The sequence below is a fragment of the Canis lupus genome, chromosome 25, assembly GCF_048164855.1.
Source record: "Canis lupus baileyi chromosome 25, mCanLup2.hap1, whole genome shotgun sequence".
Taxonomy (NCBI): Eukaryota; Metazoa; Chordata; class Mammalia; order Carnivora; family Canidae; genus Canis; species Canis lupus.
In genome coordinates this window covers 17,020,409-17,048,372 of record NC_132862.1, presented here as the reverse complement: position 1 = coordinate 17,048,372, position 27,964 = coordinate 17,020,409, and the positions used below count along the sequence as shown (strand labels likewise).

Genomic DNA, 27,964 nt, shown 5'->3' with positions numbered 1-27,964 from the left:
AATGTCTTATTTAATATATATATTTTTAAATATCTTATTTATTTATTCATGAGAGACACACACACAGAGAGAGAGAGAGGGGAGCAGAGACACAGGCAGAGGGAGAAGCAGGCGCCATGCAGGGAGCCTGATGTGGGACTCGATCCCAGGTCTCCAGGATCACACCCTGGGCTGAAGGCGGCGCTAAACCGCTGAGCCACCCAGGGATCCCCTGTATATATTTTTTTATTGGATCCGATTTGCCAACATAGAGCATAACACCCAGTGCTCATCGCGTCAAGTGCCCCCCGCCCCCCCCCGGCCCGCCCCCGGTCCCTCCATCCCCCCGCCCACCTCCGCTTCCACCACCCCTGGTTCATTGCCCAGAGTGAGGAGTCTCTCACGATCCGTCACCCCCACTGATACTTCCCACTCATTTTCTCTCCTTTCCCCTTTATTCCTATCAGACACGGGAGCGGGCTTTTGCAAATCTCGCCGCCCGGGACTGGAAGGCCCGACCGGCCGCCGCCTTGCTTACCCGGGGGGCACTAGGACCCGGGCGCCGCCGGCCTCCGGGCGGCCGCCCACGGCCGGGGGCGGGGCCCAGCCGCGGGAGGAGCCGGGGCCTCGCCGCTCGACCCGCCCCCGGAGGCGGCCCGAGCTGACTTAAACTCAGGGGCCCGGGAGGCCGGAGCGTCCTCCCCGCTGGCCCGCGCTGGGCTCTGGGCCCGTCGGTAAGTGTGCGGCCCGGCGGCCCGCGGCCCCTCGCTCGCCTCCGCGGGTCCGCGCGCCCCAAGCCCAGGCGCCCCAAGCCCAGGCGCCCGCGGGCGGCGGCGGCGGCCGCTTTTGTTCTGAGGCGCGGACGGAGGCGCGGGGTCGCGGGCGCTCGGGCGGCTCCGGGCCTCGGGCGGGGAGGCTCGGGCGCGCGGCCGCCCGCGGCTGGGCGGGCAGCCTCGCTCGGGGCCCCGCCGGCCGCCGCCAGACTCGGAGCCCGCGCCCCAGGGCGGCGCCTCGCGGGCTGTTTGCTTTAAATCGCCTCAGTCCGCGGTGGAGGTGGCGGGTGCGCGTTTTGTGGCGCCGCGAGGCGATTGTTGAGGCGGTGGGTGTGAGAGAAGCTTCTGTTTTTAATTATTTCCTGCGTCGTGGTCGTGGGAAAAAAAAAAAAAAAGTCTTTGTTTTTGCATTTACTGTTTCTCGAGCGTTTCCTTCCTCCGCGGCTCCGTCCTGCTGACCCTCCCGAAGCGGGACCGCCCGGCGAGCGTCTCCCAGGGGCCGGCGGACGCTCCCCGCGCTCGGCTCCTCCGGGCGTCTGTCGCTCTTGGGTGTCCTCGGGGGACTCCGGTCTCGACCTCAGCGGCGACCTTTGCGGGGGGGGGGGAATCGTTTCCGTGAAGACAATTCATTTGTGATACTTGTCAAGAGCCCAGCTTGAGAAGAAAAGAGGGCAGCCGGCGTCGCGATTCAAGCTCGGGGCGCATTTCAGTAGGGAGCTTGTTTGGGGATTTTTCTGTTTGACGTTGGTTGTAAATGGTACCAGCGTGAACATGCAGGAATGTTAAGGTTTTACTTCACATTCTTTTATGATTATTATTATTAATTATTTTTCTCTGTGCAGTCGGATTCTCCGAACTCTTCCAGTGAGGGAAATTGCCGTGCAATTGAAGTATTTGTTCTAGAACGGTCGGACAGCAGTGAACCTGGAGGACCCCCCCCCCCCCCCCCACACACACGAATTCTCATTTTAAGCAGTGAAGGGTATTCGAGGCCACACCTAGTTTGTGTTTCTGTCAGGTTGCACACCTAGTAGGAATTTTGCAGACTTAGTGCGTTTTTTTTTTGGTGCAACCTTACAGGAACACACTCTGGCCCGGCAGTTGTCCTATCAGGGTAAACAGATGAAACGTGTGCTTTTATTGTGACTGTAAAATTCATTATAAATAAAAAAAAAAAAAATATATATATATATATATATATACGCTTTATATTAAACCGCTAATTGCAGAATGTTTCTTGCTCTTCCTAGGACCAAAGAAGTAAAAACACTGTGTGAAGGGGGAGCACGTGTTTGGAGGGAAATGGGAACGTACACAATGGTAAAAGAGTAAGATTATACTTAACAAGTAAGTATGTTACCTCCAAGTAGCCTCCTCTGATTTTTCTGTTGTGGAATGAAATTATTAATTAAACGAATCAGCATCAGTTAGACAATTAAATGGCAGGATACAATGGATTCAGTGACAGAGCTTGAGGACACATGACAATGGTTGACCTAGCCTAGAGAATTCAGTTGTTAATCTTTTGTGAATAAGGAAGAGTAGATCATGGTGAGGTGACTGGGTCAAGTTACTCAGGCAGAGGTCTACTTAAGATGGTTCTGTTTCTTCCTTTTTTAAAATTTGTTTTTATTATTTCTGGCAAGGGGTTGGGGTGAGGCAGCATAGAGCTCAACTCTAGGAGAACCATTCTGAGAGAGGACAACCTCTAAAACCAGAGTGATCATCTCCAGGGCTTCCATCCTGTAAACACCCAAGTTGTGTCAGGAAATATTCTGTAATGATTAAGACCATGGCCTTGCATCCTTTGCTGAGTTTCAGGTCTTGGCTGTACCATTTATTATCTGTACAACCTTGGGAAAATTATCTAACCTTTTTTTTTTTTTTTTTTTTTAAGATTTCATTTATTCATTCATGAGAGACACAGAGAGAAGAGAGACAGAGAGAGGGGCAGAGACCCAGGCAGAGGGAGAAGCAGGCTCCATGCAGGGAGCCGATGTGGGACTGGATCCCAGGTCTCCAGGATCACACCCCGGACTGATGGTGGTGCTAAGCCACTGGGGCTGCCCAAAATTATTTAACCTTTTGCCTCTGTTTTCTCATCTGTAAAATGAGGATAACAGTAGCACCTGCTTCATAGCATTGGTGGGATAAGTTACATGATTTTTTATTCATATGACCTACTTGGAACAGCTGCTGGCTGTAAGTGGTAAGTGCTCAATAAATTTTAGCTGTTGTCCTGTTAGAGGAAAGATATTATGGCTTGTATTTTATATAAGGAAAGATGTATTACGTCTAATAGGAAATTCAGTTTGCTTTAAGCTCTAAAGTTTATCAACTCTAAGTCAATTTAACAGCTTTGTGTTGATTAAACCTCTCACTATAGAACCTGTTGTAGGTTCAGTTTTTGCAAGGAAGTACCAGAACGCAAGTCTATAGTTTTTACCTGCAGGTTTAATTTGAAATCAGGGACACCTCCATTAAATTCTTTATTGAGGGCATATTTGCCCCACAGCCCTGTTTTTCCACATTATTGTGTGATGTACAGGAATCTCTTCCCATTTAGATTATTGGTATCTCGTACAAATAGAAGCACAGATATTTAGCAAATTGATCTTGCTGTTTTAAAAGGTATTTATAAGGGCACCTGGGTGGCTCAGTCAGTTACACATCTGACTTGGGCTAGGTTCATGGTTTTGGAGTCCTGGGATTGAGCCCCACGTCGAGCTCTGCAACCAGCTTGGCTTTGTGTTGGGCTGGGAGGGATGCTTGTTCTTCTCCCTCTGCCCCTCCCCTTTCCGTACATATGCCTGTGCTTGCTCACTCTCAAATAAGTATATAATAAAATCTTTAAAAATAAGTAAATAGAAAAAAAAAAGTAAATAGGTATTTATAAAGTTGGATTTCCAGATTTTTTTTGTTGTAACCAGGCTTTCTCCACTGTCCTGTCCCATCCCCACCATGTAAGGCATACTTTTCAGTTTGAGGTAAAGAGATAACAGTTTACCAACTCTGTCTCCAGAAATGCAAGTTAAAATTTGCTTTGTAATAAGCCTTGTAAAGAAAGAAGTAATCTTGTGGACTTTGAGGAATTCTGAATGCTTTTTTTTGGAGCCATCATTGTAGTGTGTATATTCTTGAGATCTTAAATGTGCTTGTAAATTGAAGGGCAATGTTGGAGGCTGGCCTGTTGAGGTAAGTGTCTCAAGTGAGACATTGCTCATTGTTGTAATTACTGCAAACATTTAATGATAATCACTAAGATTCTCTTGAGATGTATTAAATTACAACACTTCATTTGTAGATAAAATCTTTATGGTTAAGGTTGCAAAGTGTGTTATAGGATGTATTTTCCACTATAGGTTATAAGAAACAAATCATAAATTTTTTTTTTTAAGCCTCAAAACGTAATTTATTGGATCACATCATTTAGAAGTTCAAGTGGCTCAATCTTCATGTTTGGCTGGATTCAGCATCTGAATCTAAGGAAAGAAAATCTTTTTTTTTTTAAAGATTTTATTTATTTATTCATGAGACACACACACACACACACACACACAGAGGCAGAGACACAGGCAGAGGAGAAGCAGGCTCCATGCAGGGAGCCTGACGTGGGACTCGATCCTGGGTCTCCAGGATCACACCTTGGGGTGAAGGCGGCACTAAACTGCTGAGCCACCGGGGCTGCCCAAAGGAAAGAAAATCTTAAAAGACTTTTGAGATACTCTATCTTTGCTGTCTTCAACATTGACTTAATTCTCAGGCACACCCTCCCCCTTCATTGAGTGGCTGCAGTATCTCCAGGTATAATATACATTCAACTTCAACTTGAACAGACATGCCTTTCATATGATTGCTTTATCAAAAGTCTAGAATTAATTTCATTGGGTCATGTGCCTAAGTTAATAACAGGGAAATGCTGTGTTTGCTTTTTTTTTTCCAACTACAGTTCAGAGATATAATTCATATACCATATTCATATGATTGAATTTGCCCATTTACAGAGTACGGTGGTTTTCAGTATATTCACGGGGTATGCAGCCATCACTGCAGGTTAATTTTAGAACAGTTTCTTGACCTCCAAAACCATCTCCATGTTCATTAATGGTGTCAATCTAGATGATAATGAGGCTGTAAAGCAAACAAAAGGGTTTATTTGGTGTCTTAGGGACTGCAGTCTAGGACACCCAGAGTTGACCAGAATTCAGAGTATGCTCCAGTGAGTGGGGAGTGCATGCTTATATAGGCAGAAACCACAAGGCTATATAACTTGTTTTGGAAGAATAATGGTTGGTGCTAGCAGAGTTTTTTTTTTTTTTTTTTTTTTGCTAGCAGAGTTTAAACTAACTGTAACACATGATTGATTATTTGGTTAATAGACGTGAACATTCTCTATTTCAGTCCAAAGTAGGAGGATGTATTCCAGGAGGTGGTCTAGTTGCCAAAAGTCAAAAGTTCATGGTGTTCCAAAAATTGAAACTGGAGACCAGCATAGGCCCTGTTTCTTCACTATCCTTTTGACTCTATTTAGAGTGACTCTTTATAATGCCTGTATTTTGGAATCTTCTTCACAAATAACTTCCCTTTCCTCCAACCCAAGCATTCCCATGCAGCTATTAATCTAGTTTTTATCTCTAGATTTGTGTGTTCTGAACATTTCTTTTAGATGAATTAATAATAATGATATGTGATCCTTTGTGACTTTTCTCTCACTTCACATGTTTTCAAGGCATATCCATGTTGAAGCATGTCTGTACTTCACTGCTTTTTATTGCCAAGTAATAGTCCATGGTATAGATATGCCACATTTTGTTTCTCCTTCTGTCAGTTAACAGACATTTACATTGTTAGCATTTGCTGCTGTGAGCATTGATGTACAAGTATTTGTGTAGTCCTACATTTTTAATTCTCTTGGGTATATGCCTAGGAGCAGAGAGTTGCTCCATCATATAACTATATTTGATCTTTTTGAGAAACTGCCAGAGTGTTCTTCAAAGTAGATGAACCATTTATATTCTCAACTACATGCATAAGAGTTCCAGTATGTCCACATCCATGGCAAATACTGGTCTTTTTGTGATAGGTACTGTGTTTTTCATTGGTGGTTAATGATGTCGAACATCTTTTTATGTGCATATTTGCTATTTTTTATATCTTTGGGAAAATTGTCTATTCAGAATTTTTGTTAACTTTCAATTTGAGTTGTCTTTTATTGTTGAGTTTTAAGAATTCTTTACTGAATTCTAGTGACTGTAAATATGATGGTTTATTTTTTGGATTGTCAGTTCTGTTCAGTACTACATGTTTTGTTACGTGGTTTTGTAGTAAATTTTGAAGTTGGGAAGTGTGAGTCCTCCAGATTTATTCCTTTCAAAATGAATTCTAGGATTAGGTTCTAAATTTCTGAAAAGACATCTAGGATTTGGTAAGGGTTGCACTGAATCTGTAGATGAATCCAGGGAGTATTGCCTCCTTAATAGCATTAAATCTTTAATTGAACATGGGGTGTTCAATTCCTTTTTTTTTTTTTTTAGGTCTTTAATTTTTTTAATAAAATTTTTTTAGTAATCTCTACATTCAACATGGGGCTCAAACTCAAATCCGTAAGATCAAGCGTTGCATGCTCTTCTAATCGAGCCAGCCAATATTTTGAATTTTTTTTTTCTTTTTTTTTTTTTTTTTTTTTTTTTAAGTAAACTCAGTACCTAACAGGGCTTGAATTCACTCTGAGATCATCAAAAGAGTTTTATGCTCTACGGACCCAGCCAGCCAGGCCCCCTTGGTTTTTAATTTCTTGTAGCAATGTTTTATGGAGTATAAATTTTTCATTTCTGTTAAATTTATTCCAAAGTGTTTGATTCTTTTTAATGTTCCTGTAATGAGATTGTTTTCTAGATTGTGTTGTTTAGAAATACATTTGGCTTTTGTATATTGAGGATGTACTAGACAGCCTAGCTAAACTATCTTATTATGTTTTTTATGGGGTTCCTTATGGTTTTCTATATATAAGATGTCATCTACAACTAGAGATAGTTTTACTTCTTCATTTCCAATCTAGGTGTCTTTTATTTCTTTTTTTTTTCTTTTGCTTAACTGCCGTGGTTAGACCCTCTGGTATAATATCTAACAGAAATAGCAAATACAGGCATCTATTTTGTTCCTGATCTTGTAGAGGATAAGCATTCAGTCTTTCCCTGTTCATTATGATATATGCTGTGGGTTTTTTGTAGATGCCTTTTACCAACTCAGAGAAATTCCCTTCTACTTATAGTTTGTTTTTATCATGAAAAGATGTTGGATTTGAAGGTGCATTTAATTTCTATCTTATTTGATCCTTCTGCATCTACTGAGATGGTCAATTGATTTTGTCCTTTATTCTATTGATACATTATATAATATTTTTTTTAATGTTGAACCTGTCTTGCATTTCAGGGATAAGTCCCACTTGGTTGTGGCGTATAATTTTTATATGCTGATCTATTTGGTTTGCAAGTACTTTGTTGAGGATTTTTGCATCTATTCATAAGATACTGGTCTGCAGTTTTATTGTGATTTCTTTTCTGTTTTTGCTATTCAGACAATATTATTAGCCTCATAGAATTAACTTGGGACGTATTCTCTCTTTTGTGTTTCAGAAAAGTTTGTAGAATTGATTTTTAATATTTAAATTTTTGGTATGATTCACCAGAAAGCTGTATGGGACTAACCATTTCTTTTTAGGTAATTTTCTGATTACTAATTCAATCTTTTTATGTAGTCCTATTTAGATTTCCTGTATCTTCTTTTTTTTTTTTTTTTTATTTTAAATTTTTTATTTATTTATGATAGTCACAGAGAGAGAGAGGCAGAGACATAGGCAGAGGGAGAAGCAGGCTCCATGCACCAGAAGCCTGATGTGGGACTCGATCCTGGGTCTCCAGGATCGCACCCTGGGCCAAAGGCAGGCACCAAACCGCTGCGCCACCCAGAGATCCCCGATTTCCTGTATCTTCTTGAGTTAGTTTTGGTCAATGTCTTTTGGGGTCTTCTGGGGTTGTGCACTTAATTCCACTGTATGTGGGGGGAGGGTCCCCCCACATCAACAACAAGCAATTTTCTGGGGACACCATGTGGGTATCCTACTGTTCTAAACCATTCTAACACCTGGAAGTAGCATCAGATTCTGTAGGTTGAGGGCTCAGACCCAGAAGACTGCCCTCCTCCCCCATTTAAGATAGCAGTCTGAAGCCCAGGTTTTCCCTTGTGCTTCTGACCAAAAGGCTGTAGATTGGAGGTTTCTCCAACCCTCCCGGATTTCAGATGCCAATTGCAAGTCCAGGTTGTTCTTCCAACTAACTGGCTATAGAACAGAGGTTTCCACAAACCCTTCCATGGAGTCTATTAATTTGCTAGAGGGGTTCACAGAACTCAGAGAATCATGTTACTTACTAGGTTACTGGTGTATTTAAAATGATTTTAAAGGATACAAATCCACAGTCCTAGAAGAGATGCATAGGGTGAGGTATGTGGGAAGGAGAGTGAAAGTTCTTTGCCTCCTCTGAGCATGCCATTCTCCCTAAATCTTCATGTGTTCACAGACCTAGAAGCTCTCTCGTTTGGGTTTTCATAGAGGCTTCATTACATAGTCATGATTGATTAAAAACATTGGCCATTGATTCACTTTCCATCTCTCCTTCCCTCTCTGGAGGTGGGGTGGGGTGGGACTGAAAGTTCTAATCCCCTGATCACAGGACTGGTTCTCCTGGCAAACAGCCCCCTCTTTGGGCGTTATGAACATAACAAAAGACACCTTTAACACATCACTTAGGAAAACCCAAGGATTTTAGGAACTCTGTGCAGGAAGTGGGGACAAAGATCAAATACATATTTCTTACTATAAAATATCACGGTGGTCGTTTTCATCCAAATCATTAAATATATTGGCAAACAGTTCATGGTATTCTCTCTTCGTTTTCAGTGAAGGGTTGGTAGTAATGTCTCTATTTCCTGATTTTAATAATTTTGAGACTTCTTCTTGGTCAGTCTAGATAAAGGTTTGTCAGTTTTGTTGATCTTTTCAAAGACCCAAGTTTTAGTTTTGTTCCTTTTCTCTACTTTTGTATTCTCATGGTTAAAGTTTATGACAGCAAAGGACACAATATATGTCAAACAGAGAAGAGAGAGATGCATGGGCAAGAGTCCATGGAAGTGAGGTACATGCTTCCAGGTTCTCCTTCCACGAGTACTGAGTGGGTATGCTATCTACAGCTACAGATGGAAAGGACAGGTGGTCTCAGGAAGCATTTATATACATTAGAAATTCTTTTGGACCCCAAAGAATATTTGTTTATGTAGGTTCTATTAAATCTGTTTCTGCATTCAATTTTTTGCATGTGTTTTTAGTTGAAGTAGTTGAGGGTGTTTTGGATGTCTCAATAGGTCACTGCTTCATTACAGCACTGAAGATTCATTGCCACAACTTCTATCGGTTTTTACATTTTCCTTCCATGCGATAGTGTTACTGGACAAAGGATTGTGGCTTGGGTGGCTTAGAGCATAGGATTGATCAGTCCACAATTGACTGATTATCATTCCTTCTCCCCCAGCATAACGGCATAGTTCCCCTATGGTAGTTGGAGAAGGAAGACAATAGACCCAGGTGGGATCAGGGTTGGGGAAATAGGCAGAAACTAGTAATCTAATTTACCCCAGGCTGTTGCTACCTACCACCCTCAATCAACATACTGCTGGCCAGGAGAAGATCTTAATCTAAGGACTCCCTACAGTCTCTCAGCTGTTGCTGAATTTGGGAATGAAGGTCTTGGGAGTGGTATCCTTTGGACCAAGGCTTGTATACCTTATCCTGTTAGTCATGACTTCCATTGGTTCCCTGATTAAGGGAAAGCAGTTCCCTTGTATACAAGTTCTCTTGTATATATTGTCTAAACTACAGTTAATGGCTCTGAATTTAAGTAGATCTGTCATCCCCTGCCTTGATCCCGCTAGCAAAGTAGATTCTGTCCAGTAGGTCTCTTGGGTACTTCAGATCCCCTTGCATTATTAATCTCAACTTTTAATTTTATAAAATCTGGATCTTAACTCCATGCCAACAAAATGCCTCTGTTAAAAGTTCTTGCAACTCTAAACCTCAGACAACCAGAGTAGACAATAGAATGTTACCTATAATGACAGAGGTAACTAACAGGGTGTAAAAGTTTTCAGATTTTTCTTCAGGGCAATTGAGCCTGCTTTACGGCAACTGTTTAGTTCTTTTCATAGAGTTTGTCTACCTCAAGAGGCACAGAATTGGCTCACTCCTATTATAATAGCAATACTTAAACTTTGTACTCCAAACGCATGTTTCATCTTAGGTTCCTTATACTTGCCTGGCAAACTGCTCATGTATACGTGAGGCACTTGTCGGGGATTTCTAGGTATTTGAGACCATTACCCCTCTAATGATTCCTGTTTCTTTGAGGTGGATACCTGGAGCACTCTAAAATGAGTTACTAGGCAGCACTTGAAGGAAAGATAACTGACTTTTTCATGTATGCTCTGGAATCATTAATTCCCACTGTAGGATATAATACAACTATAAATGAAGTCTGAAATTTGTCTCTGACCTCTGCTCTAGAGACACAGGAAAGTGTAAACTTTGTAACCTGAATGATAGATGCATTGCTCTGGACTTGGGACTGGCCAGTCATGATGGGATATATGTGACTGCCAGCACCCCATGCTGTACCTAGATTAATCCGTGAGCAAAAGTAGAGCTGTTCCCACTCCCTTGTTCTTCCAGGGAGAAAGCCATGTGGCTGTCATTGGTGAACCTCGATGATACCTGGGACATAGTTCACTGGCTTGGCTTGGTGTGGGGAACTTGGTTGTAGTCTGACCTCCACAAAAGGCCTGATCATCCCGCCAAGGGTCAGGGTCAAGTCACTTTTCAGATATTGCCTGAGAGAAAGTACAGTTAGGGTATTTGATGGAGTGTCTGAATAGAATTTGTAGCTGGACACATAAAAGGTGGAGGGTAGAGTTGGGGGGCGGGCAGCTTTACCATGGTACTCTGATTACCTTTGTCTTGTCATGGGCTGAACAGGCAAAACATAATCTCTGTCTAACCCATACCTTGGCAGGACACCCTGCTTGTCTTCCTGGGAAAAGGTTGATAAGAACCCTTGTGAAAAATGGCCTCAAGGATAGTTTTTTTCTGTGCCCCAGTGTGTCAGTTGAGTACTGGACTTTACCACTTCCCTTACCCTTGGGATAGAGCAGTAGGCTATAAAATGGTTGTTTCTGAATTGGCTCCTCAGCAGCCTGTATTCTCAACCACTTTGGTATCACCTTCTGGGAATAGGGACACTAATCTTGGTTTTTCTGTTTGTGTAAGTAATAAGTTGCACATGAAATTATAGTCTTGTTGCCTTTCTCTGGCACTGTGGAGAGTTAACAGCAGTGATAGTGGGACTTGTATTCTTGCTAGCCACTGCACTTCTGCCTGGCTTCATTCATTTGTTCTGTCAGTTGAATGTGATAATGTATTTAAAGCATTCAGCACAGACAGTTCTTAACATATGGTAAATTCTCAAATGTTAGCTGTTATTTATAGAGTTGCATTATAAATAACACAAAACTTAGAATACTTTTGAAAGCCTAATTCAAGGGTTAATAGCCTAATTTATCACGTGACTAAGGATACAAACAGCCAGAGCTAGAATAGGTTAAGTAAATCACGATACTTTTGGCATTCCTGAAAAGTGTCTTTTCCACTGAAGTGTTGGTGTTTGTGGTTTTGTTGATGTTATAGAAGTATCTCTAAGCTTTTTAAAATGCTAATTAGTTTTTCAGTGGAAAATACTGGCTTTCCTCAGTTTAACCACATCAATAGGTACTCCAAATAAACTTTGGTTTGTGGAGCACATTAGAAATGGAACAATTCTTGATGTGGCTTAGTTTGTCCTGTTCTTTCTTACTATTTTATCTGATTTATAGTAGGCCTGGCCATGGCAAACACTAATATAACAGATCCTTTTTCTTAGAGTTGTGTTCATGGGGTGTACACTTGTGCATTTGTTTAGGATAGATATTAATATGATTATTTCTCCAAACTATGATTTTTTTTTTAAGATTTTATTTACTTATTCATTAGAGACACACACAGGGTGGGGGGTGGGCAGAGATACAGGCAGAGGGAGAAACAGGCTCCATGCAGGAAGCCCGATTTGGGACTCGATCCCGGGTCTCCAGGATCACACCCTGGGCTGAAGGCAGCGCTAAACTGCTGAGCTACCAGGGCTGCCCCTCCAAACTATGATTTTTAGGGATTTTTTTTTTGCTTTGTAAATTCCTGTCATAAGGCTAAATTACAGATAAGCTTCTGGGTTGACAATTTTTTGCTTAAACTACATTCTTTGTGTTATATGGATATAGAATAAAATGAAAAAATTCACAAATCTTTTTTTAAACTTGGTGAGGTCTTTATGAAATTATACGAAAATCAGATGCATTGTTACATGTAGTCTCCAGCCATTTCTTTTTTTTTTTTCCTGCTTCACAAATTATTTTTGCAATTCACAGCTTGCTATTCACAGCTTTTTATACTTTGAATTTTTAGTGACATGCTTTCTTCCCAGTTTTATTGCAGGAAGTAATGGTAATAGTATCAAAACTTAAAGCCCCAAACTGTTAAACCTAAAGGTAGTTTATCTAGGGACACCTGAGTGGCTGTCAGTTAAGTGGCCAACTCTTGATTTTGGCTCAGGTTATGATTTCAGGGTTCTGGGATGGAGCCTGTGTCACGTTCCACACTCAACAGGGATCCTCTACTTGAGGATTCTCTCCATCCCTCTGCTCAAATAAATGTATGCTCCTGTATGTGAGCATTCTATCTCAAATAAATCTTTAAAAAAAAAGTTTGTCTATGTCCAGGATATATTTTTTTTGGTTTTTTTTAGTTAAAAATTTTAAAGTCATTTTCATGATGACATACAAGGAAACCTCCATGGATGTAGGAGTATGTGAATTATGGCTCTGAATTCCCTCAGTTTGGTCATAGGACTTTATCAGGGTCAACATACAAGGGCTGCTTGCCTCCCAGTGAGGGCCACCACATCTTATCAGCATCAACATATTGGTATTACCTATTCTTTATACTGCAAAACCTGCCAGATGGGTGGGGTTGGTAGAGCCAGACTTTGTGCTAACTGTATCTAGGGTCATTATTCAGGGTTTGCTAATTTACCTATAGCTACTAATAGCAAGGATATTCCTAGAATTTCCTACAATTGAATATAAAAATCCATTGCTTTTGTGGCCCCGTGACATCCGCTCTCATTACTGGGCTGGTTGCTGATCCTTTCAGCACTTGACAAAAGAATTTGAACTATTGTTGCCAAAGAGAGAGCCTTAAATCTACAAGGCAACTAATGGGCAGTTATTTGTTTATTTTAAAGATTTTATTTATCATGAGAGAGACAGAGAAGCAGGCTTCATGCAGGGAGCCCGTCGTGGGACTTGATCCTGGGACTCCAGGACAGGATCACACCCTGAGCTGAAGGCAGCGCTAAACCGCTGAGCCACCTGGGCCTCTGTGGACATTTATTTATTAACAACTTAAGATACTCTGTTTTAATCCCTACTAGAAACAAATGTGGGTGTGTATAATGTGTTCAGTACTTCTCTTGTAGATTTTTTTTGCCAGTTCTATTCATTATTGAAAATGTGGAATTGAAGTTTTCAACTCTTGGTGAATTGCCTATTCCTTGTTTTTTATTTTAATTATCTGTTAAGTATTTCTAATTGTTATATCTTTTTCTTGGATTGACCCTTTTATAGCTTAAAATATTCCTTTTTATCTGTAGTAAGATTTGTTTAGGTTTTTTTTTTTTTTTTGAAGATTTTATTTATTCATGAGGGACCCAGAGAAAGAGGCAGAGACATTGGCAGAGAGAAGCAGGCTCCCCCTGAGGAACCTAATGTGGGATTTGATCCTGGGACCCTGGGATCATGCTTTGAGCCAAGGGCAGCTGCTCAACCACTGAGCCAGCCAGGTGTTCCTGTTTAGTTTGTTTTGTCTGATAATTAGCATAGGCCTTCCACATATCTCGCAGCTGCTGTGTTTGCATCATCTGATACCTTTTGTATTCTTTTATTTTCACTGTATTTCTTTCTTTGGATCTAAAATGTGTCTGGAGACAGCATTTAGTTTTTTTAAAATCTAGTTTGTCTTTTGGATTGTTGAATCCATTCACATTTAATGTTATTAATATGGGGGGGATATACATCTGCTGTTTATGCTTTTTGTTTTCTAGGTCTTGTGTCTTTCCCCCCCCTTAACATTTCTTTGCATTAAGTGAATATTTTCTAGTGTACATTTCAATCTCCTTAATGGTTTTTTTACTGTATATTTTGTGAAAACACAAATTACTTTTAAAAATCATTTTTATCTGCATTTAAGGTGTTAAACATTTAAAATCTGATCTATTTTTATTTATTTATTTTTGATATATTTTTTAAATGCTTGTGATTTTAAAACAAACTGAAAAGGCTGTCACTAGTACAGAGGTAGGGAGGTGAAGAGTATGGGGCCCAATGAGGTTTGTTTTTGAATCCTGCCAGTCCTAGAATATGTGTGCACCTTTGTGGATGGCCTAATCTCATAGAGTCAGGTTGATATCAGGAATAAAGGGAAGGGGAGTAGGATTTTAAATTTAGAGATTTGGTAGGAGGAAGGTCAGCTCTGTCATTGGAGATGCATATTCCAATTACAAGGGTGGGCTTTATAGATTTGATGATGGAAGGATGGAGAATTGGTGCTATTTCTCCCCTCAAATATAAGGAGCTGAATTAGGGCAGGGGGAGCATGGTTGGAGTGGCTAGGGACCAGGGCGGAGAGAAAAAGTCGTAGAGCATGGGGGAAAAAAATTCAAAAAATGAAGTAGAATTGTGAGCGGTGTTAAGTTTTATGTTTTTGTTCATAAAGTAAAATTAGTCGGCTGGCTTGTGTCAAAATTTTTTTTTTCCCCAGAAAACTTCAGCTATTCCTGTGCAGAGAAGGAGATTCTTAAGTTCAGCCATACTTGGGATTTGTCAGGTAAGTGCCATGCTGGAGTTGGGTGGAGATTTTGGCAAAAAGTTAATTTTTTTCAAGTGAAATTAAAATGATAGACCATGGAAATCCAGTCTCTTGTACTCTCCACTATAGTATATTTTCAAAAAGTTTAATACTTTGTATCTAGAAGTAGAGACTCTGCAATCTGAAATAAAGTCAGACAACTTTTGACTCCTTCCCTCTAAATAGGTAGTTCAGGGATGATTTTCCAGGCTTTAGTTTCCTTGTGTGCTAGCAAAGCAGAGAGAGGAATAAAGTAACCCCAAATTACTCAGAGCGTTTGTCTGCCTACCCATATGCTCTGTATTGGTCCTCTACCGGCTGCTCTCTTGTAATCACAGACTTGGTGGCTTAAATAACACCTGTATTTCTCACAGATCGAGGTATTTGGTTTCTCCTGAGGCCTCTTGGCTTGTAGTCAGCCTCCTTCTCTGTGTGACCTCACATGGTCTTTCCTCTGTGCATATGCCTGCTGTCTCTCTTAAAGGACACCAGTCCTGTTGGATTAAGGCCCTGTCCTTATCACCTCACTTAAATTTAATTACCCCCCTGAAGGGCCTGTCCCCAAATATAGGGGGTTAGGGCTTCAACATAGGAATTTGGTGGTAAAAAGACACAATTCACTCCATAACAGCCTCCCACCCTAAGTATGCATAAAAACTAAGGGAAACTTATTAGGCATCATTAACTCTAGAAGTGCTGCTTTGTATTACGCCTGTGCCTGATCAGCCAGTTTTTTTTTTTTTTTTTGAGTAAACTCTGTCCCCAACCTGGGACTCAAACTCATGACCCTAAGGTCAGGAGTTGCATGCTCTACTGACAGCCAGCCATTATTAAGGAGCTTTCCTGGGAGAAGGCATGTGAGGAATACAGAGATGTCTCTTCCTAGGATCTTTTTGTTTGTTTTTTAATTTTTATTTAAATTCTGTTAGCCAGGGGATCCCTGGGTGGCTCAGTGGTTTGCCGTCTGCCTTCGGCTCAGGGCGTGATCCTGGAGTCCCAGGATCAAGTCCCACATCGGGCTCCCTGCATGGAGCCTACTTCTCCCTCTGCCTGCATCTCTGCTCCCCCCCCCCCCGTCTCTCTCTGTCTCATGAATAAATAAATAAAAAATCTTTAAAAAAAATTCCCTTAGCCAGCATATACTGTGTCATTAGTTTCAGACGTAGAGTTTAGTGATTCACAGTTGCATATAACACCCAGTGCTCGTCACATCAGGTGCCCTCCTTAATGCCCATCACCCAGTTACCCCATCACCCCTGTCCCCTCCTTCCAGCACCCCTGAGTTTGTTTCATATAGTTAAGAGTCTCTTATGATTTTTCTCTCTGATTTCTTCCCACTCCGTTTTTCTGGGATCTGTTTTTAATTCAGATGGATATATGCCTTCTTCAATCTTTTCAATCTTGTTTTTCTTCTTAGTGAGAACACTATGACCCATAATTTAGTAAGTCTTAAAGATCTATAGATTGTTTTGGATTTTCTCTATTACATCTATTACATCTGTGAATATCCATTTTATGTTTTCCTTCCCAATTCTTATACTTTCCAGGATCTCCAATACAGTGATTAATAGAAGGGACAATAGTGGTGTATTTGTTTTATTGTCAGTCTAAATGTTTAAAGCTAACATTTATCAAAATTAAGGAAATTTGTGTTGTTTGATAAAACTGTTCTAATGAATGTGAATTTTTTGAAAAGTTCTTGCATCTGTTGAATTTAGGATTTTAAAAATTATTGTTATTTGGTTAATTTTCAAATGACAAATCTTGTATTTCTGAAATAATCCTAATTTGATCATGATAGGTTATCATTTTCATGTCACCACATTTGGTTTGCTTACATTTTGTTTAGGATTTTTGTTTTTACGTTTCTGCAAAAAATTGGCTTCTAATTTTCCTTCTTTCTGGCTTTTGGATGACAGCCTCAATGAATGAGCTCTAAAGTGTTCTCTTTTTTATCTTTTTTCATATTAGATTATTTCTTTCATAGATTGTTAGCATACTCCAGCAAAGCCGTATTGGTCTGGCATTTTCTTTGTGAAAAGAGACTTGATTATCAATTAATTGGTACTTAAATGGTATTGTTACCATGTCAATCCTGGTTAGGTGTATTTTTCGAAGAATTTCTCTATTCTTCTAAATTTGAAATGTATTGGAATAAAATTATTCAAAATAAATACTTAGTATTTTTAACATCTATAGGGTCTAGTAGTAGTCTCTATTGCCAATATTGCACTTTTTAAAAAAAGATTGATTTTAGAGATAAAGTGAGAGTGTGCTCGCAAGCAGGCAAACACGTAGAAGGAGAGAGAATTCCACAAGTAGACTTCCTGGCTGAGCATGGAGCCTGACTCAGAGCCAAAAACAAGAGTTTACCACTTAACCAACTGAGCCGCCCAGGGGCACCCCCTCACCCCCAGTATTGCACTTTTATTTTTATTTTTTAAGCATTTTTTAAAAAAGATTTTATTTATTTATTCATGAGACACAGAGGGGGGGGGGGGGCAAGAGACACAGGCAGAAGGAGAAGCAGGCTCCATGCAGGGAGTCTGACGTGGGACTCAATCCCGGGTCTCCAGGATCACACCCTGGGCTGAAGGCGCTGCTAAACCGCTGAGCCACCTGGGCTGCCCTATTGCACTTTTAAAATGTCATGATCAGTATTGTTAGAGGCTTATTGATTTTTATTCTTTTTTTAATATTCTTTTTTAAAGAATTACCTTGTGACTTGTTGAATCTCTACATTTTTGTTCATTATTTTATTTTCACTCTCATCATTTCTTTTCTTAGGTTAGCTTATTATGATAAATGTGGAGTTCATGTCCCAGTCTAATTTTTATTTTATTTTATTTTTTAAAATTTTTATTTATTTATGATAGTCACACAGAGAGAGAGAGGGGCAGAGACACAGGCAGAGGAAGAAGCAGGCTCCATGCAGGGAGCCCGACGTGGGATTCGATCCCGGGTCTCCAGGATCGCGCCCTGGGCCAAAGGCAGGCGCTAAACCGCTGCGCCACCCAGGGATCCCCAATGAATATATTTGTAGTGCAATGATAAGGTATCCTAGATACAGTAATGAAAATCAGACAAAAAGACAGGGTTTTCTCCATGTGTTTGCTTTTTATGTATAAAGTTTTCTGAAAGGGAAGGTAGCAGTAGACACCCTTAGGGAGTTAGACAATGGGAATAGACAAAAAGGACTTTTTACCATGTGTTTGACTTGTTCGTTTTGTTTCAGTGAGCATGGGTTACTCATAATAAAGAGCCTGTTAGAATAAATAAAAGCAGAAAGTAGTTGTCACTTCAGTGTAACAAACAAAATACTTTTATGTAGAATGAATGCCTGTAAAACACCCTAGACAATTTTTTTTTTATATTTGCTGTATTTATTATATCCTCCTTTGCTCTTTTGTTTCTCTTCCCCAAATTAAAGATGAAGCTTTGATCTGAGGTTTCTGGAATTATGATAGACATAGCATTGGTATCAAGGTAAACTAATTTTCTTGGGAAGTTTTATGTAGATAAATTTTTAATAAAAGTTCCTTATTTCCTACAGATTCCTGACATTCAGAACAACTGACTTTTAATACACTGCTACTACATCAAATCAACAATGAATTGGAATGTAAAACCAGAGAATGTCACCTTACCACCACAGTATCCTAAAAAGCAGTCATCTTTTTTGGAGCAGGCTTTAATAAATACACTTAATACAACATCTCAAAGTTCTTTAAACTATCCTGGAAGTAACCAAGAAGCATGTATGTTTCTTGGTAATTCAAATACAGTTTCACAGCCACTGCTAAACATCAGAAATTATCCAGCTCCTCAGCAAATCCCTATTCCTGATATGCATAATGGGACAGTTGTGGCCTCACAAACTTCAGTAGAAGGAATCACATATGCAAATGTTAAAGGATCCAAACAACTAAATCACAATTTGCAAATGTCTTCAGGAGTTACACAAAATATATGGTTGAACTCTCAAATGAGGAATTCTATGCTTTCTCATACAGGGGCAACTGTGTCCCATCAAACTGGTTTTGGAACTAATACACCTAATTTACATGCACTACAGAATCAATTTGTATCATCAGATTCCTATTCTATGCAACTACAAATGATCCCTCCTAATTCTGCCAGAGTTCCTGTAACTTATCAAGGAGCCCCAAGACTTAACCCATCTTTATCAGAACGACAGGCTGATTGGGCACAACAGTATACATCCAGTGGACTGACTTACCCAGATTACAGATCACTTCCAAAGCAATACAATTACCCGTCACAAAGCTTTTTGCAAGATCCCACTCATCAGAAACAAAATCCTATGCCATCTACATCATTGCAGATGAAAAATAGTCACCCTCCAGATTCTCCACGGACTTTACAGTCAAAGCAGACTGCAAGTATACAGTCCTATCAATGTGCAGTTACTCATACTGACAAAAGACCACTTCCTCCGCCTTCTGACTGTAGATATGTAAGCCAGCCTTTTCAAAGTACTCAGCATGTTATTAAACAGACTTCTCTGGGTGTTTCTCAGAGTCAAGAAATGCACTTACCTGAAATGAGGAGAGACTTTCCTAGAAACTTTCAACAGCATTGGCAAAGCCTTAATGAAAATGTCAGCACAGTTGGAAATTCCTGTAACTTGAAAATAAATACTAATGTCACTCAGCCTTTTACTGAACCTGTTAGATCTTCTATAGATGGTGTTCAGACCCTTGCTCAGAATAATCAAGAGAGAAGCGTAGACTCTTGTGATCTATCTTCAAATCAAATACTGGACACAAATGCCACAAAAGAGAAGTTAGTGAGGGATATTAAAACATTAGTAGAAATAAAAAAGAAGTTTTCCGAACTTGCAAGGAAAATTAAAATTAATAAAAATCTTTTGATGGCAGCAGGTTGTATTAAAACAACTGATACCCCTTACAATGAATTAGCTCCAAATTCTGAATTGTCTGTGAAACAAAATGTCCAAATCCAGTCTGGGCCACAGGTAACCCTACTGACTCCAGAGAATAAGCCACCAACCATAATGGAATCTGCAAAAGAAACAAGTAGAACACACACTACAATGAATTCTAACATTCAAGACCTCAATTGGGGAAATTGTAACCAAGTGAATTCTACTTTACGAAATTCTGTCTATTCAGAAAAGTTACCAATGCCAGACCAGTTAAATGATATGAAAGTTAGGACTTCTTTAAAGTCATCAACTGTTGAGATTACCCAGACAACATTAAATAACACCCAGGTTTCATCAGGAAATGTCAACGTTGAACCAAATGTGCCAACAAATTCTGAAACAACTTCTGTTCCTCAGTCTACATCTTTTGAGGAATATGTTTCAAAATACCCAAATAAAAATACGCTGATTCTCAGTTTACTTACATGTAGAGATAAACTACAGGAGAAATTATTTAAAAATACTGGTGAAACTATTCAGGGCTCTAAACCACATAGTTTTGAAATTAGTTCAAATACCCAAGTCACTGGTAACCAAACGAATTTGAAAACCATGGAAACTCCAAGTCCTTGTAATATAAATACCAAGGTTTTAGACAACTCTTTTTGCCTTGAGCGGAAATCCTCGAGTGGAATGTCTTCTAAAAGTGACCATCACTTTTCCATGGAATTGCTAGCAACATGTCTTTCTCTGTGGAAAAAGCAACCTAAAGAACCTACAGAAGAAAAACAGTATAATGAGGCAAAAAACAGAACAGCAGTTGGATTTTCAAAGCCTGTGGAAACCTGTGATAAGAGTCCATTTTTAGTTGTAGGAAATTCTCAGAATAAGATGGTAAACACTTCCCAAGAAACATCTTTGTCAACAGTAGTACAGAATTATGAGTCTTCCAGTGCAACTGTTACAAAGGGAACAGAACTTCAGGTTGCTGTAGTGTCACCCTTAATTCTTTCAGATGTCAAAACATTGTCTGCCAAAGGTGTAACACCTGAAGCGGTACCTGAAACACTGTATCCAGTTATTAAAGAAGGCAGTGTTTGTAGCTTACAAAATCAGTTGGCAGAAAATACCAATGTTACTGCTGCGTTGAAAGCTAATGTTAATGAACCAGTAGCAGATACCACAACAAATACAAAGATGTTCTCATCAGTTCAGAAGGAAGATCAAAATGAATCGACTAATTCAGAAGATACACCTAATAGCCATCAAGGAGATCATATCAAATCCGAACCAGATCCCCACTGTTCTGTGAGTGAACAGCAGGCCTCATATAAGTCAAGGAACAGTGATATTGTTAGTGGTGATATGTTACATATTGACAACATTTGTTCTCTTGTTGAAGGTGATACATCTTATAATTCCCAAATAGCAGAGATATTCAACTTGCCTCCTTTGAAAAGGGTTGAGCCACAGAAATCTTCTCTACCCAATCATCAAGTGATTAGTAAAAAAGAGCAAATAGACAGCCTCACTGAAAATAAAGACTTTGGTTTTCAAAATGGTAATTTTTCACTGTGTGTAGATGTTTCACATAAAATAACTGGACCAGCAGAATCACCACAACATCCAGAATCGTTATCTTTGAAGTATGTTAAAGCCAACAGTGAAATTCTAGAGGAAAGCAACGTGGAACATGTCACTAAAAAAGAAAGCACAGCTAATGATACATGTTCATTGTCTGCTATTCCTCAGGAAGGTGATGCGTCCTGCAATTATACTGCCCAAGATCCTGCAAGAAGTGAGATTCTCAATGATAAGGCATCTTTCTCATACCTACACGATCAGCTGTCAGAACTTTTAAAAGAATTTCCCTATGGTATTGAAGCTGTGAACACAAAGGAAGGTTCTGTGGCCCAACAGATAACCAACCAAATCTCAAAAGATCAAACTGGTTGTGACTTCAAGGACTCAACAGAACAAATACAGATTACGGTATTAAACTCTGAGCAAATGAAAGAATTATTTCCTGAACATGACGACCCACTCTGTGAGGTTGACAAGTTGACAGAACATCAGAAAGAAGAGCCTATAAAAATAGAAGGGAGTCCGTGTGACCCACAAGCAGATACAGATGGAAAGACTGATGATAATATAATGGATTCAGAGAAAGATGATGTTGGTTGCTGTACATTGGGGTGGCTGTCTATGGTTTATGAAGGAGTACCCCAGTGTCAATATAATTGCATCAATAACTCAGCTTCAAAAGAAGACAAAGGGGAAAATCAGTGTTCACCTTTGAAGATCAAAAGTTGTAAGGAAGGAGAAAGAACTTCTGATAGAAATGTCTCTCGTGGATGTGAGAGTCCTCTAAATAACAATCTGAAGATTCCTTTGACTTTTCCAGATAAGAAAAACCATTCTCCTGAAATAGAGCAAGGCAAAAATATAACTGAAATGCCCAAAACAAAACACAAATCACTGAGGACAGAACAAGAATTATCAGGTCAGTTTTTTTCTAAAGGTGATAAAAAACTAGATTCCATGCAAAGTCACAAAAGAAAAGGAAAACTGCAGTTTCATGAGATAACTTTTCACACCAGTAATAAAATGACAAAATTTTCTCAAGAGAGTCTGCACCAAAAGCTCATGGCACAAAACTCACACCCACTAAAAACAAAGGCAGGCTTCTTGACAAATAAAAATAAAGATTTACATATGAAAAATGGTTCTTTGGTACAATCAGTATCCTCAGAGAAAAGATTGAAAGGTGGCTTTGGAACAGAAGTTTCGGATAAAAGGAAGTTAGATGATGGGAGCATACTTGATTCAAAAGTAAAGAAGAAGAAATATGATAAACAAGAGCAGAATAAAAATGGGGATGGAACATTTAAATTATGTAATATTTTGTCAATCCCAAATGAAAGAGCCAGGGTTAAAGAAAAGACTATGTCAAATGTTAAATCCGCAGCCTCTAAGGGTAACTCATCTAAAATTAATAAAGTTCTAACACCAAAGGAATATTTGCAAAGACAGAAACACAAAGAAGCAATGGGTAGCAACGCATCAAAGAAAAGCTGTGTGAGAAACTTACAGTGTGATTCTCAATACATGAAGTCTAATAAACTTTCCACGCAAGTAGGGAGTTGGGAGAAATCAAATGAGAGACACAATAGCAGTGTACAGACTTGTAAGGAATCATTAAATATTTGTGCAAGCCATGGTAAAAACCTCAAGACTGACTCTTCAGAGGAGTCTAAAGCATACATTTCAAGGGATGCTAAGGGAATAGTTGGTGGAAATCAACCTGAGAAAATGTGGATTGATAAAACCAAGTTAGACAAAAATTCAAACAGTGAAGTGGAATTCAGTCAAATGCCTCCCCAGTCAAAGGATCAAAGGAAAACGTATCTGAACAGAGTTGCATTTAGATGCACTGAGCACGAGAGCATTTGTCTCACAAAATTAGACAGTTCACCAAGGAAGTTTAATAAAGAGAGACCAGAAAATAAACCTCAGAGTCTCTTACCTGTGAAAGATACCACAGAAAAACCAAACATGCTGGAATTTAAGTTATGTCCAGATGGCCTGATTAAGAATACAAATTCTGTTGATGACTGGAAGGATCTGCAGCCTTGTCCTAGGAAGGAAGAAGCCCCTGTGCAAGGTCTAGTATGATTTTTTTGATGGTGTCTCCCAACACTAAAGCATTGTAGGTGAACAGTGGGTTAGCACTACTTATGCCATCTGGGTAGCTAGCAAAGACTTAAATGCATTTGCCATTCCTTGGTATTTGCTTTTCTAAATCAATGGTTCATTGGGCACTATTTGTTTTATCGCCCTCTTCCTGTAAATTGTACTCCATTTGTATTGATGACAAGTGGTATGTAAAATTGTAGGATTTGCCAAATACAAAGATTTCCTTTTTCACCAAGAAGCCTATATTATGGAAAACGTTCTTTGTGCTAAGTTAGAAAAGTGTTTTTACATTATTTCATGTGTTTTGTTGATTCTCATTTGGACTTGTAATTTCAAAGCCCTGTGAATTGAAATTTTAGTCTAGATATGAGGGAATAATTATTATATATTAGTGAAAACTTTTATACATAAGGAAATGTATAAAACTTATTGTCATCTTTGAAATAGTTGGCGACTGTGTTACCAGAAAAGTTAAAGCGCTACTGTTGGCTGAATGATAGAATTCTCATCATAGTGCAAAGAAAGAAGAAAATAGATGACTAATGATTTGTGATAGTAAGGAAACGTTTAGGGGTTGTGGATATTATATATATAATAACATGTTGAGAAATTGAGATTGGAAAACTAAAGGATTTGAATGGCAATCTTAATTTCTCCTGTGCTGTTCAGATGGAATCTGTTGGAGCACAGAAAGTTATGATGTAAATTAAGGTACATTTTCTTGAAAGGAGATAGGGATATGATAAAATAGGGTATATAATTCATTTTGTAAAGCATTGGTGATTTTACTTGGCCATAGAAGTAGATCTTTGGAAACTGAGGCATGGGTGTAACAAGAACATTAAAAGTGGAGTTGGGGGCAATGGGAGTGACTTTCTGTTTCCTGTGCCCTTAAGTACCTTGACATTTGTTGATATTCAACCTAAGTGGGAGAGACATAATTTCATGGTGAAAACAAACTTTTTTTTTTTTTTTTTTAAACAAACTTAAAGCAACTTATTTTTCATTTATGAGATACTCAGGCACTTGAAATGGAAGAAAACATTTTTTTTCAGGCTTCTTTTAGACTTGTGTTATACATAAATATATTTAATACCTTTCAAAGTCTATTTTACGTTCACCTGATTTTCCTTCACAATACTAAAAGAGATGAATAGCAATTTCTAGAGCTCTGAAAATGAATATTTAAATAGTTACAGGAATAAAAAGTACAAAAGAAGACTGGTTAAGAGGTACAACTGAGGAGAAAAGGATGCCAGAAGCCAAACAAGAAATAGGTAAAATTATCATCTATTTAAATTTTTATTTTATCTATTGGGCACTTGGTCATCTAGAAGCTGAATTATAGTTAAACAATTCTGAGGTTTGGTTTTTATCCATGTTTTTAAAGTGATTCAGTGTTTGTATGAGTGGTTGGAAGATTTTTTGGGGGTATTTTTTCTCATGCTGTGGAGAAGGAAACAGTGATCTATTTCCTCTTAGCAAGAAAATGTTTCTCATCATGAGTTAGGTAGGGTAAGGGGTTGGCATACTTTTCTCCCTCCCTAGGACTAGATGGTGAATATTAAGTTTTTCGGAATGTAAGTTCTCTTAAATACTTGTCTCTTGACACTGTAGTGAGAAGATAATTATAAATGAATGTTTATGGGCTATGTTTCAATTAAACTTTATTTACCATCTCAGGCTAGAGGCTAGGCTTGGCCTACAGGCCATGTCCTGTTTGCCAGCCCCTGGTCAAAACAAGATAGGCAAGGATGTTTCTATTTTATCCCTGGGAGGTTAGATCATTTTATTGAAATTCCATGACTAGTAACTGAATAGGGACTTGAAATAGATCCCCACTTTTCAAAGTTAATTAAGTGTGGAATCTGAGTTATTTTGATGATGAAAGATGGAGCCTCCTAGTTCAAATTTCTTTCTTTTTATAGGGGAGGATTTTGGGCCAAGGGCCAACCAGAAAAGGCAGAGCTTTCAAGTATCTGATTTAAGTAGTGAAATGAATGTACTTTGTTTTTAGGGTTTCATATTGAGAACTAGAAGCTAGAGTTCAGGAGTTTTACCTTAGTTTGGTTAACTGAATATGTAAAGATAAGGGTTTAGAATTCCTTGAGAATGGAAGGAAGCAGAATTTTACCATGAGCAACAATAAAGAAGCACATTTCTTAAAAGGGAGGAGTGTGACAAAATTGAGAAGAGAGCTTAAATACATAGGCTTATAGAAATTGAGTTTTACGTATTAAAGGTGCATATAGGAAAAAACTAAGTTCAATAGAAGACTCAAAGAAGGAAGAAATGCACCCTTAATCAGAACCGAAAAACAGTTGAAAGAGGGGAAAATGAATTTTAAGACTCCTGAGTGTAGAGAACACACTTCTAAGGGTGGAACACAGGAATTAAAAAAAAAAAATGAGAAAGATAGAAATGGTCATGGAGATTAGGCAAGGAAGGTCCTTGGAAATAGTAGACACCTTACCTCACAGAGAAGGTGAGAGGCATGGTTGGGACCTGAATCTGAAAATATGGATGCCTGTACAGATTGACCAAAGATAAGCGTGAACTAAATGAGAATTCTAAAGATAACCACAAATAGGAGGAGCAATAAGCTGAAGTTGAATAAACCTCAATACTCAGAATCACTATGAAAAAAAATACAAGTTGGGGCACAAGCTCTAGGAGATCTGATGTATGGTAGAGAAAAGCCAAAATATGAGTCACAGCTCTGTCAAAAGTGTAAGATTGAATCACTGGGTTGTACCTGAAACTAATATAACACTGTATGTCAGTTTTATTTCAATTAAAAAGTAAAGGCAAATAAAGTTCACCTGTAATCCAAAAAAGCCTGATAAGGTTTAGGAAAAATGTGAACAAATACCAAGATGAAGGGTGGACAATGTGAATTAGTGTGAAGAGAAACAAAAACAAATGTCATAAATTCCCAAACAGATGCAAAGAAACTTTTTAGATAATCATACATCTAAATTTGGTGGCAAAGGTTGGAGTGTAGATGGAACAAGATGTGAAACTATATCAAGTCAGGGTAAAGTACAGAGAAGAGGGAAGTAACAATTCAGTGGAAAATGACTTAGGGACCCATCTTAGCTATCAGTATTGCTGACATCAAAAAGAATGCTAACAAGGACGTACAAGAATTTGAAACAGTTGAAGGACCAAGAGGACAGAATACTTGACTTCTTAGAAAAAGGTAAAACAAGATTATTATACAGAAAGGAATGGCTAGAGCAGGAATGAAAACCATGGGAATTGTAAATAGGGGGAATGGCTACTGAGATGTAGAGGTACATCTAGAAATATAAGAAGTAGGAAAATTGGACCCATCAAAAAGATAATGAGACTAATGCAACACTGAAATGGTCTAACCAAACAAAAACTACAGACATGTCTTAGGATACCTAATACGTAGCAAGGCCAGAATATTAAAATAGTCTTTTCCATTCACTGAGTGGAACCAGCTTGTGCTCGTGCTCTTTATATTGCTAGTTTAAATAGCTTTTTAAAAAGGTCACATTTATAATAATCTGCAAATAAAAGTAGAATGGAAGAGCCCTGGACTGTGAAGATGGCATGAGAGTAGAAAATAGTTCCCAAAAGAGAGGCAAGATGTCCTGTGTGTATAATTTACCATTCTAAGATTAAAAGCCATAATTTATCAAGCTCCTTGTCCTAAATTGTATCCCAAAAAAGAATGCAGGTTTTCCTTCTTCATTTTAATTGATTATATATTAGTCACTAATACTGAGTAATAAAGTTTCTGTTTTCTTAGATAATAATGTTTTGACTAATTCAAGACTCTCGAAGAGAAGCTTCGGTGCAGATGGATTTGAGACACTACAAAATCCAGTAAAAGATTCAAAGGCAATGTTTCAAACCTACAAAAGGATGTATATGGAAAAGAGAAGCAGAAGCCTTGATAGCAGTCCTTTAAAACAATTCTGAGGCTAATTTTTTTGATGGTTCTATAATTGACACCAGAAAATTTCTGCCATTTTCTGTTCAGAATATATTGCTGGAAATGCTTGGAATTGCCATGATAAAATATCAAGAGAGTTTAGTTACCACTTAGTTATGTAAATCATTGAAGTTATTTAATAGGGCTTGGGGATCTTACCTGTGCATACCAGATATAAGAAATAGACGGTATTTGTCAGGGAAACCATAAGGTATTGAATTTTGACATTATTGAACAATATTTACCAGTTTATTTTGAAATGCTAACTATCCATCCTGAGGGAGGGCTGTTCTCAGTTAAGTACTTGCTTATTTTAGCTGGGACTGTAAATATGTTTATTTCTAAAGCTTATTAGCAAAACTTATTTTTTAAAAACCCTCACTGTGAATGTCAAAGTATATTCTTAAGTATTTTATACCTAATTGTAAACTTTGTCAGAAGTCTTGTTTTGTACTTGTTAAGCTGGACATAATTTTTGGATAATGTTTAGACATTACTTTTCATACTTGAAATAAACATTTATTTTTAAAATATATATAAATATA

General features: G+C 38.8%; 1 protein-coding gene across 4 annotated transcripts; it reads left to right on the top strand.

Annotated features, from left to right (window-relative positions):
* Positions 1–578: 578 nt before the first annotated feature.
* RESF1 (retroelement silencing factor 1) lies at positions 579–27,964 on the top strand. 4 transcript variants are annotated; one of them, XM_072798429.1, is made up of 7 exons: positions 579–713; positions 2,003–2,099; positions 2,650–2,961; positions 14,761–14,826; positions 18,401–23,420; positions 24,646–24,729; positions 27,234–27,964. In XM_072798429.1, the coding sequence occupies exons 5-7, from the start codon at positions 18,458–18,460 to the stop codon at positions 27,404–27,406; spliced, it is 5,220 nt and encodes a 1,739-aa protein (XP_072654530.1). In that variant the 5' UTR covers positions 579–713; positions 2,003–2,099; positions 2,650–2,961; positions 14,761–14,826; positions 18,401–18,457; the 3' UTR covers positions 27,407–27,964. The 4 variants fall into 4 exon arrangements, with proteins under 4 accessions (XP_072654530.1, XP_072654529.1, XP_072654532.1 ...); XM_072798428.1 differs by lacking the exon at positions 2,650–2,961; XM_072798431.1 differs by lacking the exon at positions 18,401–23,420.

Bases quoted from the DNA above. Each gene is read 5' to 3' on its own strand.
- RESF1 (XM_072798430.1), top strand. From the start codon at position 18,458: ATGAATTGGAATGTAAAACCAGAGAATGTCACCTTACCACCACAGTAT. The intron at 23,421-24,645 runs GTCTAGTATGAT...ATATTTAAATAG, and splicing joins GGAAGAAGCCCCTGTGCAAG to TTACAGGAATAAAAAGTACA. The intron at 24,730-27,233 runs GTAAAATTATCA...CTGTTTTCTTAG, and splicing joins AGAAGCCAAACAAGAAATAG to ATAATAATGTTTTGACTAAT.